At 39.4% G+C, this 13,000-nt stretch overlaps 1 protein-coding gene and 1 long non-coding RNA gene across 3 annotated transcripts in view; both read right to left on the bottom strand.

The window, feature by feature from the left end:
- The window catches only part of LOC139440692 (uncharacterized), a 41,391-nt gene extending 28,900 nt beyond the window's left edge, over positions 1-12,491 (bottom strand). The window contains exons 1-2 of one of the 2 annotated variants that reach the window (XR_011650871.1): positions 12,171-12,491; positions 8,511-8,603 (exon numbers count right to left, since the gene is read on the bottom strand). This is a non-coding gene — a long non-coding RNA (uncharacterized lncRNA). The remainder of the gene's footprint in view (positions 1-8,510; positions 8,604-12,170) is intronic. The other variant, XR_011650870.1, reaches the window with a different exon arrangement.
- On the bottom strand, positions 2,428-6,908 carry HHLA2 (HHLA2 member of B7 family). Its single transcript, XM_024577901.2, is given in 6 exon segments — positions 2,428-2,491; positions 2,585-2,846; positions 5,087-5,417; positions 6,638-6,738; positions 6,741-6,818; positions 6,821-6,908. Coding segments are annotated over 6 exon segments (924 nt in total).
- Positions 12,492-13,000: the final 509 nt, after the last annotated feature.

The following is a 13,000-nucleotide window of genomic DNA, read 5'->3' as shown; positions in this document are numbered from 1 at the left end:
CAAGCACCCAAATCACTGAGGGCAGAATGATTATGCAGAGGACCATTCTTTGACTCCGTTCTAAATAAAACAAACAAAGTCTATAAACCAGAAGAAAAATTACCAAAAATTAAAAGAAAATATGTGGGTGGATGGGTAGAACATGCATACTATTTTTAAAACAAGTTATTTCTGCCTTGTGGGTAGCAGACAAATTTCATATTAGTGAAAACACTTTTCACAGGGAAAAGACAAGCCTGTCTGGACCAGAGGGTTTTTATGAGCATAAATAATACCTCCCAGTCTCCTTGTCTCTTTTGTGGGAAACCTGTAAAAGCTGTAACTTTAATAATTTGAGGTTTAGTGAGGGTGAGAGTCAGGAGAGAAAACCTAAGAGGCCATGAGTCTATTATGCATTTAAGTTTCTATTGTTTTATATTGTGGTAAGAGAATTAGCACCCTTTTTACAAAGGAATAATCATGACTGCAAATAGCCTCAGTCCAGGGTTCTCCTTGGGGGATAAAGGGAGGGTGCGATTCACCCTTGACTTGGAGAAGACAGCTTCCTAGAGAAACAGTGACAAGGAATGCAGAGGTGATGAGAAGACCTAAGAAGGAGCCATGGTCTTGAGTAAGAGGTGACAGGTGACCACAGGGATGACAATGCTTGAAGCTCCTCAGGAGCAACTGGAGAAGCCTGAACTTTTCCCAGCATCTTTGTTGGTGCTAGAAGTGTAATTGGTATTAAAGGAAGTGGGGACCCCAGAAGGCAGAAACTTAGACACCTAGTGTCACCAAAGTCAGAACCTGCTAATCTTGTGAGCTCAGCAAGCATTAGAGCACAAAGCCCAATTCAGGGGGAGGAAAAGGTTATGGCTATTTTTTAAAATGAACAGCTCTATATAATAGATGTCAATTTTATGAACATACTCTTAATGTTTTACAATAAAAAACATTAATCTCTCTACATATTTGTGTCATTCTGAAATTCTATACCCATGTAAAGAAGGAGCAATTAAGTAGAAATGTTAAGTTGACTTTCCAAATTGTTTTCATATGCATATTTTGCCTCCTGGCAAAAATCCTGCCAGGTATTGCTTCTTCTTACTTAACTGTGACCTTGAGTTCCCCCATCTGTAAAGAGATTTGCCCAAGGTCACATATTGATTCAGCAGCAGAATTTAGTAAGAGTTATTTAATTCTCTTCAATTCACTGCAACCATTATCCAGTAGATCTAGACTCTAGGAATAATAAGCACCCGTATCTAGGCCTCCTTTTCAAACGTTGCAACATGTTCTGAACCAGGCAGCAAGTGGAAAATTGCAATTCAGAATAGAAAACCAAGTTTCCTTGAAAGAGTGTTGTGTAAGGGGCCAGGACTATTTGCCCTGTTCTCTTCCCTCCTGGGGTAGCTCGCGCTGCAGATTTCTTCCTGGGGGGTAAAAGCTGACCCTCCTCCAGTCTCAATGGGCCAGGGTTTGCTTGGGAATGAGAGGTTCCAGAAAGCTTGTTTTCTATATTATCAGAGACGGATTGGTCCTGAGACTTCCCGTTGTGTAAACTGAAAGTTAGATCTCTGGTTAGAAAGATGGGCCAAATGTGGTCTGCAGACCATTTCTTCCTGATTATTTTGATATACTTTGAAATGAATCCAACATGAAGCAACAGTAAAAAAAAAAAAAAAGAAAAAAGGATGCAAGCTTAACTGTGTTTTACATAAAACAAACACTCCTATTTGGGAGAAAAGTAGGAGCTTCAAATACATTTCAGTCTCCAGTACTCTCAAAGGAGGAGTCATCACTTAGTGCCTAGAGGGTTCTGTGTTTGAAGACCACGTAACCTAAGGACAATGCTCTCTTCTTATCTCCTTAATCTCACTACATAGAAGCACCAAACCTCCAAATATGTTGTTCCTACTAATTTTCACAGCTAGGGTGATATGATAGAAATATTTCTAAGCCATATTCACTGATGCAAATAGCTTTAATAAAGAATAAAAAGAGACATGACATGATCTTCCATGATGTCAAGTTAATAGTTCATGGGTAAGGGCCTAGCCAACCCACCTAGAAAGTCAATTTCATAGGTACACACTCCCCTATGAATAGTGGACTAGAAATATTTTAAATTATTAGTTTTGGCATTTAGCTATCAATAGAGGTAAAAATTAGCTGAGTCACACTTAGTATGTCAAATGTCCTTTGGTGACTCTTCGCACCAGGTTCACGGACTCTGCTTGGCCAGCATCCAGCAGGGCCCCAGTTCCAACTTCCCACTGTGCCTACAGCCTCAGCTCCCCAAATCCTGGACCCTGAGGCACATAGTAGAGACAGTGGTAAACAGGAATTCAAGATGCTCAGCTCACAGAGTCACAAAATATGTATGTTCCCTCTTAATTTCTGAAGCCCTGAAACCCTAAAAAGGAAATCTTATGAGAGATTTTATTTTCAGTGCAGGACTTTTGTGTGGCTGAAGTAAGGATGTTGTTTGCCGTCTTGACCAGAAGTATCCCTGTAGAAAACATTTTCAGAAATACTGCAACTCACAATTTCTGCTGCTATAGCCTAAACCCATTACCCAGCCCTACTTGTATTGATAACTTACCTACATGCCGTGTTTGGAGCATGAGCACAAGCATATTTGCTTGAAGAAATATTGCATAAATATTCCTCATTGTCTGAGAGACTAAGATCCCTCAAAGAAAATAAGTCACTCTCATTTATTAGCTCTTCATCCCATGAAAGTCAGGGTTCATTGATAATTGTATTTTGTGGGGAGCTCAGAAAGTAAGCCAGGATGGTGGATATACCACTTTCCACTCTGGACCAAGTGACTATGATATCTTCATAGTAGGAATGATATTTTCCTATCATTCAGTAGGAAAATATAGTTTGCAACATCATATGAGAGTAAAATGCTTTCTCTTTGCTTTTTACAAAGGCCATCTAACAACAGGACAGAAAAGGAAACATCAATGAGTATAAAATTTTCAAATGAATTTTTAAAGGCACACTCAGAAATGTATTTAGAAATATCATTGAAAATACCTTCTTGTGGAGTTTCTTTAAAGAAAACGTTTACTACCACTATTTCCAAGGCCCCCACAAAGGTTAAGTTTAGGCATTCAAGGTAGCCTAAGCTTGGGCCGATAAGGGAGATGACACCCCTTGGGTTTTAACTCCTACAGTCTGACAGTGAGCACCCAAGCATGGGCACCGGGTGTTAACATTGCTACCAGTTACTAACCTGTCAACTCATTGTTCTGCTTCTGTGGACCTAGCAGTGCTGGTCTTCCCTAGGACTCCCCTCTGGTCCCTCTATCTACTCCCTAGGTGTCTGTTACTTTTGGCCTCAATCGTTTCTTAATCTCTTTCTAGACAAAATGTCATGTCTTACAAATAAGAAGTACATTTCCAAGTGTTTGTAAACAAGCCAGTGGACTGGGCTCTTTTGGATCAGGGACAGTGCTGGGTATTCTCAGCTTGTCCCCAATCAGCTCCATCTTGTCCTTCCTGTTCTATAGCTCTGCAGGCTGACTTCTAGGGACTGCCCTAGATTGTTCTTTCTGGTCTTAGACTCACCTACTATTTAGTCCACCTGGAAGAGAATATGCCAAAGAAAACCATCTAAACTTCAAGTCCGGGATGTTTCTGATGCTTCTCATCCTTCTTTGGCTCCGCACTACTTCCAGGACCCCATTTAAGCTCCTTTGCAAGGTGCAGTGGGCCTCTCATCTGGTTTTTGGCCTCCTCTCCAGGCTTCTCTCTGGATGATTTAGCCTGACAGTCAACAGCTTAAACGTTCAAAAACCCAGCGATATTTACTCCTCTGTGCTTTTGCACATAATGCATTTTTTTAAACCTGGAATGCCTATGTTTCCTGGAATTTCCTACAACTCTTTTAAAATTCTGCTCTCAGGCAACTTTCTTAAGCATGTATTCTTAACTCCATTCATACCCAGCCACAGTGAACAGAATTAATTGCTCTCTTTTTACATACCCTTCCTGGTTGAGTTTTTGTTTTCTATGTTTATACTGGATGTTGTAGATCCGGAAAATAAGAATCCACGTTCTTAAGCTCACAGAGAGCAACAACCCTTAGTTAGCACATTACAGATCCTCAGCAAGATAAGTAGCATGGAGCCCAAGGACCTGTTGGTGCCTCAGGACACTCAGTTCTAAATAAACATGAGGAGATACAATTTACCATAGACAATATTTACAATGTTAATATTAACATTGTCATTGTTTCCCATGTTCCCACCACCGCCTGGCTGATGAAAAGTGGACATTGGGTGACCATACCTTTAGCACTCAAATCATGTACAAGTGTGAACCACTCCTAACCTTAGTCTCCTCGGTGGGCATTTTGAGAATACAAAACTCAGGAGAAGGCCAAAATGGGAAGCTAATCTCTGCTTTCCTTATGCAATGGGTATTTACAGAAAAATCTTGCTTTGCTTCTAATGAAAACAACATTTTTCCTTGGAATTGGGTAAACAGTGTCAAGTATACTTTTCTTCTCCTTAATTTTTCTGAAACACTTTATTATAGACACAGAGATCGGTCAGAGTTGGGATTTGTTCAAAGGAACGAGAGGAGGGTGTGTGAAAACACCCAGGCGATGACAGCGGCGTTGATAAAGATGGCTGGGCCGGGACTATGTGAAGAGACTAAAGGGAAGCAATAATACTAATCAGTTAATTTTTGTTTAGTTGAAAGATTGGCAAGAATCAGAGGTTGTGACCTGATAATACATAAGCATTTTTTCCTTCTCCTCTGATCTTTTAAAGTCCAATGCTAGTGGGAAATCCTCTGTAGAGGATGAACTCTAGAGAAATACAGGAGTACTTATGAATAGATTTGCTACCGTCCCCTTTACATGTTTTCCTTCAACTCATAAACACATAGGAAGGTAAGAATTACTTCCGTTTCATTAAGGAGGATCTAATGGTCAGAAGTAAAAATGATGGCTTAAGGTAATACAGCCAGTAAATATTATGCCTGGGACTCCAGTCCCGGCTTTCTAACAGCCATGGATGCATTTTCTGTCTTTTCTCTCCCCTTCTTTCCCTGTAAATCAGCCCGTTCCCTCCCCGCCTCTGACCCAGCACATACACACAGACAGCCCCAGGAAACCTATCTTTCATTGTCCATCTCCCTGTCCATGTTTGCTTCAGCACCGAGTTTTCAACGGCACATTCATAAGATAAATTGGATCCTGTGATATTTACTCTACCATTATAAAAAGGATCAAAAGATTCAATTTCTTCCAGAGTGCCTGCAGAGATAGGTGTATTGTCCACATTCTGTGTGATAACTGGACGAGGATGAACACTTAACGTGCCACATATGAAGGAGCTATTTGTGTTCCTCTCTTCCTACTTCCCCACAAGTGTGATGAAAGCGATGGGGGAGAAAGAAGGGCACATAAGGAACTGTCCTCATCAGCTTCTTTTTAGGTCATCTGTGCACAGCATTTGTTATTTCAATACCCATGAAAGGAAAAGCTAAGCTTTATGGGAAAAATTTGGCAGTTACTGAAAGCAAAAGCAACACAGAAACTATAGAACCTTAAGATAGTGTGTGGTTATCTACAAGTGAAAAAAGGGGATTTGTGGATACAGAGCAATTAGCCATCTTGATTCTCCAGGAAGAATATTAGAAAGAAGTCAAATGGCCTCACTGAGCAACCAAAGTGTTGGTGTTGGGTCTATAAACTAGAGCTCACACAACATTCCATGCTCTTCAGGTGCTGACTCAGCCTTTTTGACGCTGTTTACATATAATTCTTAGATTTCTGAGTCCAGGTCTGAAGCAGCTATATAGGACAGAGGGAGAAGGAACATTGCGGGATAAAACAGCCATTAGAAAATGCCCCTTCCCCCAATAAATAAATGAATAGATAAGTACAATCAATATGGACAAGAGACACAGTTGACTCTTAAACAACGTACTTGTAAACTGCGTTGGTCCCCTTACATGAGGGTATTTTTCAATTGCCCTGCGTGATCCAAACCCACATGATTCAAGGGTCACGTGGCCATTGGGAATCCACGTGTGGGAAGGGCTGACTTAAGTTTTAGGCAGATTTTCAACTGTGTGAGTGGTCAGCACTCTAATCCCTGTGTTCTCCAAGGGTCAATTGTATGTAATGTTAAAATTAGCTCCATTAAGAAAATAGAAAAATGTAATTTAACTCAATAATTCAACAATTTTAAGCTATCATATTGGCATAAATTTTTTCAATTGATGATACTAAGTGCTGATAAGAGTAAGGGAAAAATGGATGCTCTTATACTGCTGGTGGAAGTAACGTGTTAAAATCTTATGTCTGATACTCTTTTTCAAATCATTTTCCTGTATTAAGCATAAGAATATTCATCACAACATTTTTTTTGTAATGTAAAACACTGGAAATGCTTGCATACCTACCAGTGGGGGAATGGGTGTATCAATGATAGCATGTCTGTGCTATAAGATACTATTCATTAAAAATGATGTATATCTATATGTTTGGACATAGAAGAAAGCCCAGAGCCTGTCAAATTAAGAACAAGACACTTCAGAAAAACATGGAATGATATCATTGTTATGTTTTATCAACCTTACATGCATGTCCCTCCCACCTTTAGTAGCATTCTGGGCTGTTTCTAGCTGTTGTTCCCACACAGCACATGTAAGTTCCTTCATCCAGAAGGCTTAATCTTCTGAACGATAGGGAGGCATGCCCACCATGAATTCCACTGTCGAAGAGCGTGTACTGTTTGTGTATCTGGGATCTTGCTTTTACAAATGGTCACTGTCTTTGTAGTATGTGTAAACATATATGGATTCCTCCAGTGAATTATGACTTTGGGCCCACTCTCAAATGAGCAAGGGAGAATTATATCTTCATCAGGTCTTCCAGTGACTGTTTGCTCACTCATTGTGATTGAAGAAAGCTCGAAAGACTGTATATAAAATCAAGAGCAGTTATAAAGAGAACTAGTGATGATGGTTATCAAGGATTATATTGGGACTATGTAGAAGTACTATCTTAGGTCAGTACTTAGGTCTCAGGCCTAAGTACTATCTTAGGTCAGCAGCCTATACATATCATCAAGAACCTTTGCTAGTCTAATTACTAAAAACAACCCATGAAGTAACTCAACCCATGTTTGAGTTACTGCTATTTTAATTGAATATCTGTTTGATTCATTGTAGTTATGAGAATTGGCAACAGCCTAAAGCACAGAAACACTAGTTGGATCAATAATCTCATTTCTCCTCTGATCCTGGCCGGCTATAGTTATTGGAAATTATGTATATTATGTAATAAAAGACTCCTGTTGATTTTTATTCCCTGAGAACACTCACTTTTAACACCTACTATAAAATAACAAATTAGTTTATCCAGCTAGCTAGAGCCAGCAGGCCCTAAAAGATTACAGCACACTTACGTTGGTCGGGCTAGGTAATATTTGAGCCTATAGAAGACAGTCTGTGCAGAAATCGGTTAGGAATACGCAGACATTAGTTTCAAGTGAGGGAACACGTGGGCAGGAGGAGCCCAACAGGAGGAATGAAGTGACTCACTTCTTTCAGCTTTAGGACCACTCTCAGGGTATCCCATGAGTTAACCAGAACTAGTTAACAAATATTGTTCTGAATATAAATGTGGAAGTTTAATCCTCCACTCCAGAAGCTGATTTTAAAAACCAAAATGGATTTATCAAAAGCAAGGGTTTTGCAAAGAAAGTATACTTAGCCATTTCATAATTGTTGAAGGCGGCATCCAGGTTCTTTGAACATTTCACAACACAGTTTAAGTAGACTGCGTGCCCTCTGTGTGAATTCTGTGGCAGGAAGACTGAAAAGGAGCTTTTCTCATGGGCGGTGTAGTAAGTGCCTTTGCACCCCAGCCAAGGCCACCCACGCGGGGAAGTTGGGTGCTTGTGTGGCCCTGTCACAAGGTCTTTTCCTCTGCCTCCTCCCCTGGGGCCGTTTCCACTCGGCCATGTCCTACCTGTCTTCCTCAGAGAGATTTCGTTTATTTCTGTACAAAGTGCTGGAGGGATGTGGTCTTGTGTGGAGAGAAAGACATGGAAAGATGGGATAGAAAAGCAGTGGTTTTGTTAACTTTCCTAACTGTTCTATGACAGACCTCTAATATTTTATCAGTTAATTAAAAATTCCTGTCACAGGACCTAGCAAACCTGATAATGCCTTCTGTCAAGTGTTGAATAAGTACTAAGCTTACACTTAAAAAAAAAAAAAATCAATCAACCAATCAATCAAACTTGCCCTTCTAGTGATTTTCTATCTGGTAGCAGATAACAGAAGGAGTCTTAATCAGAAAAGACAGGAGAAAATATGGTTTTTAATCTTCATGCAAACTTCCAGTCTGTTCCTTATTTCTCATTAACTGATCTTTCAGAAAAGTTCACAGTGTTATGGCTTCAGAGGCAACAGCCCCCTGGCACTGTGTGCTTGCACTCCATTCTAATGTTACAAACAGCTACGCTCGGGTGTGTTATAAAGGCACTTACCCCCGATCCGCTCAGAGATGTTACAAGACTGAGGAGGACAGACAGCACACTCTGCCTGTGCCTTCATGTCTTGTGGAGGTCATGTCAGTTATCCTATCAAAAAGAAGCAAAATGCATTTTATGGATGTTAAGAGCAAACAGGAATGGAAAAAGAAAATGTCTGACTATAGTAGATGAATAAAATATGGTATATCCACAAAAGTAATTCTCCTACAGCCATTAAAGATGATATTGTAGAAGTTCAGTAGCATGGAAGTAAGTTCTTAATGTTATAGGAAAAAATTAGGTTACAATGCAACTTTTAAGCAGCACAGTCCTCTTTTAAAACACACACATTTCTGCACGTAGGAGACTGAAGTGACATATCACCCAGTGCACACTAGCATGTTAGCTCTGAGGAGCAGGTTCCGCCTCCGAAGCAGTGCCTGCTATATGGCAGGTACTGAAAAACAGCAGCTGAATGAATGGAGATTTAGTATACGTCCAATAGTGGTTCTCTGGGTAATACTTTTTGTCTGTTATTTTTAAGACTTCCTATAATAGATATGTAGTACTTTTATAATAAATATACTAAAACGAAATTCAATTAAATATTAAGTGCCAATAATGTTAGCTATAGTGCTATTTATAATCACACATATAAAAAGGCAATTAAAACAAAACCTAGAAACATTCTGAAATGTCCAATAATAGTGCAAATCATAAGGCAGCCATTAAAGTCATGTTTACAGAGACTGTTTCAAAAACTTTAAAAAGTGGCCCTGGCCAGGTTGCTCAGTTGGTTAAAGCATTGTCCTGTACACCTACAGGCTGTGGGTTCGATTCCCAGTCAGGGCACATACCCAGTGGCAGGTTCCATTCTGGTTGGGGTGTGTACAGGAGGCAACTGACTGATGTCTTTGTATCTCTCTCTCTTTCTGTCTCTCTCTCTCTCTCTTGAAAATCAATAATAAAATATCCTTGGATGAGAATTTTTTAAAAATTCCAAAGTGTAAATATTTTTTAAAAAATTTTAAAGTAAGAAGATACGGATGGAAAAATATTTATACATACAATATAATTTCAAGTAAGTAAAGTACAACTTATTTTCTCTAGTGATGTTATGATAATTTTTACTCTTTAAAAAACATCTTGAAAGGATAACATAGTTTTAAATACTTCTGAAAGAAAATTTTAAGGAAATCATTTGGGAGTGCTACCATTACAAGGTTGTATTATAGGATATGGAATTTAAGAATGATTAAAACTATTCTAAAAATAAAATTAGATTCCTTTCATCACATTTAATCAAATTAAAATCTGGTAGGTTAATAATTTATACTTTCATTTTAAATAGTAGAAAAAATAATTGGTATACATCCCTGGAAGAGCTCCTTTTTAACATGGCTGTAAATTTTCTGTTATAGGTATATCTATGTGAAAATAGGAAAAGCAACACAAACATTAAAATATGATTATAGAAAACATTTGCAATATGAGAAAGTTATCACTCCAATAGCTTTCATCTTTCTCAGAGCAATAGCTAAAATGCTTGGCAAAGTAAAATCTTGTAAAATAGCATCAGTTATAAAAATAAGACTTTAATATTTCCTCCTATAGGTGTATTTGCATGCATAACAAATGAAAAGATATATTACAATGATTATCTCTGAATAGCAAGATTATAAGTAATCATTAAACTAATTTCCTACTGTGAACATGTGTTAATATATAATATTTTTTTACCTTTATAGGCTATTAAGAAAAAACAAGTTTTAATCTCTCTCTTTCCAAGCAAAACAGCATTCAAATCCACCTTGTTTACTATAAGTTTAGGGGATTTCATGTTCATTATTATAGGTTCACCTTCCCATTCTCCACAGTGACTCCAATATTTGCTACTTTTTCTTGAGACTTACAGCATCCCATTTTCCCATCTCCCTTTTAGCTGACGCTCTTGCTTCACTAATTAGTTACAATTAATAATGGACACTCCCTCATCCCCCTACTGCCAATTCAACCACCTCTTTAATAGCTATGTCAAATCTCTCTGCCTCCTCTTCTCCAAGCCAAATGCTTCACTTGTGTTCTGCATCTCACATGTTTTTTGCACCCTGCAATTTGCCGCTGCAGTCACACCCCCTCTCTACTGTAGCATAGGTTCCCTCTCTCTGCCAGATCTGTCCCATGAGCATAAACTCTCCAACACGCCCCCTCTTAAGAATGTGAGAAAAAAAAACAATATTTCCCTCTGGCTCTTGATTAGCTACCCATCTATTTCTCAGCTCTATTAACTTCTTAAAATAATTGCTTAAATAGCCATCCCCAGCTCCCCTTTACCATCTCCCCTCAGCCCACTCTAGGCCCCTGTCTGCATGACATGTCATAAACTTCCCTTGTCAGTGTGACTGAGAACTTCCATATTGCTCAAAACAGTGGATACAATTTGTTCTTATCCTGTCCGGCTTACAGCAGCTTCAACATAACCAGCTGTTCCCTTCCTCTGGAAGATCCTTCTCTTCATCACTAGACCACTGCATTCTTCTAGTTTTTCCTTCCTTGCTGCTGCTCCTCCTCAGTCCTTCCCTGGGCCTCCTCCCAGGCTTGCCCTATTTATGTGGAAATATGGATGTTCTCAGGCTTCATATTTTCTCTGTACTCTCTCCCCAGGTGAGGTCCCTTCTTCCATGATTCAGAATGCCATCTGTATGCCAAGGATTCTCCAAGTTGTCTACTGAGTCAAGTCATATATTCAACAACCCATTTGGCCTGTTTGTTCAGATGCCTTATAGGCATCATAGAATTACATGAGCCCTTGTTTCCACCTCATTCCCTTTCCTACAGCTCCCTGCCCCACCCCAAACATGACAATGAAAATTATCCTGCTCCTTCTTCCGTCTTCATCTCAACAATTGATACCAAGCCGTCCCAGTTGTTTAGGCCAGAAACTTAGAAATCAACCTTGACTCATCCTTTCCCTCATGTCCCATATCTAATTCACTACTCAGTCCTTTTTTGCTAATGGATTAAATAAAACTACAAGTCAACCATTACCATCATACTCCAAAGTCACTATCAGCTCTTACTTTAATATCTGAAATAGATATCTGGCTGGTTACCCTTTTCTACTTTTGCCCCCTTATGATCCACTGTCAACACAGCAGCCAAGAGTCATATTTTTAAACTATAAATCATTCTCTGACATCTTCGTAATTAAATCCCTCCAGTGGCTTTCCGCCACACTCAGATCCACATTCTTAACCCTAGCCTACCAAACCGTGCGGGCTCTGGTTCCTGGCCCTGCCTGCCTCTCCAGCTTCTCCTGTAACAGCCCACCACATACCTTCTAAAAGCCTGGTGAACACAATTCAAGGGTCAGAATGAATATAAGCCAAAAATGAGGCCCTTGAGAACTATATAATTCACATCTTTTGAATAAAATGACAAATTACAGTAACCCATTTATCAAAGATAAAGTACTATGAATAAAAAAAAACCCATACTCAACCTCTTCTACACAAATTCTTGATTTAGCACTGTTGAAATCATTTCAGTATTCAGCTAAGTGAGGCAGTTAATGAGTATTTGGCCCTATTTTTATGCCTAAGTTTTATTTTTAGACATTGATTTTCTTCCCCAAAAGCAGCAGAAAGCTTCTACCTTGGATTAAACTGAACTTACCCAAGTTGCAATCAGCACCCTTACAAAAGGTTCAAATATTAGGAGCATCTTGTTCTGGTACATTTTGGCTGGATTCCAGTTGTGGAGGAGGGAGGCAAAGAGAGGCGGCCTTTGTAACAGAACACAGCAAAAGCAAATCCAGAGGCTAAGACCAATCAGACAGAAAAGAAAACTGAGGTCATTCTACATATAACAAAGAGGACAGAACGGCTACCCTGCACCCATCTTAATAGCCACAGAGCAAGCTGACTGCAGCCATGAGTGCCGTTGTGGCAATGAGGACAACGTCCCTCGTGTTCAGGTCAGACTCTCCAGCCTGCGTATCAGTAGCACTCAGAACTGGTTCTGGTCTTATCACTGCTGGCCTAGAGGTGACGAGTGCCACACTGCAAGTCAATTCAATTTTTGCAAAACAACTTTCACATTGCTTGCATCATGCCGGTTCAGTGATGAATTACTTCAGGGAAAGCATCTTTCAGGCTACTATGTTCTCTGCATCATGTTTAAATTCACTGCCTCTCCTCAGTGTCCGTGGCACCGAGCCCATTTTTGATTATAACAAAAGAAAAACTCTGTGTAGCATCCTGGGGGTTTCTCCTTGGCATCCACTTAGGTTTTAATAGAATTGACTTTGTTTAGACAGAAAAAGAACAAGAGAACAATTTGAAGATCATTTTTGCTTTACTCAAAAAAAATCTCCCCTGATGTTTTACAGTGAAAATCTGCCACTTAAGAATTTATATATGGGGTTGAAACTTTGAATTCTAGGGGTACTATGTTGCTTCAGGCTGGATTCTTTGGGGGGTGGAGGATAGTTTTCTTTCTTTGTT

Source organism: Desmodus rotundus, chromosome 2 (assembly GCF_022682495.2).
Source record: "Desmodus rotundus isolate HL8 chromosome 2, HLdesRot8A.1, whole genome shotgun sequence".
NCBI classification, from domain to species: Eukaryota; Metazoa; Chordata; class Mammalia; order Chiroptera; family Phyllostomidae; genus Desmodus; species Desmodus rotundus.
The sequence above is the reverse complement of the archived record's forward strand: the minus strand, read 5'-3'. Positions and strand labels throughout refer to the sequence as shown.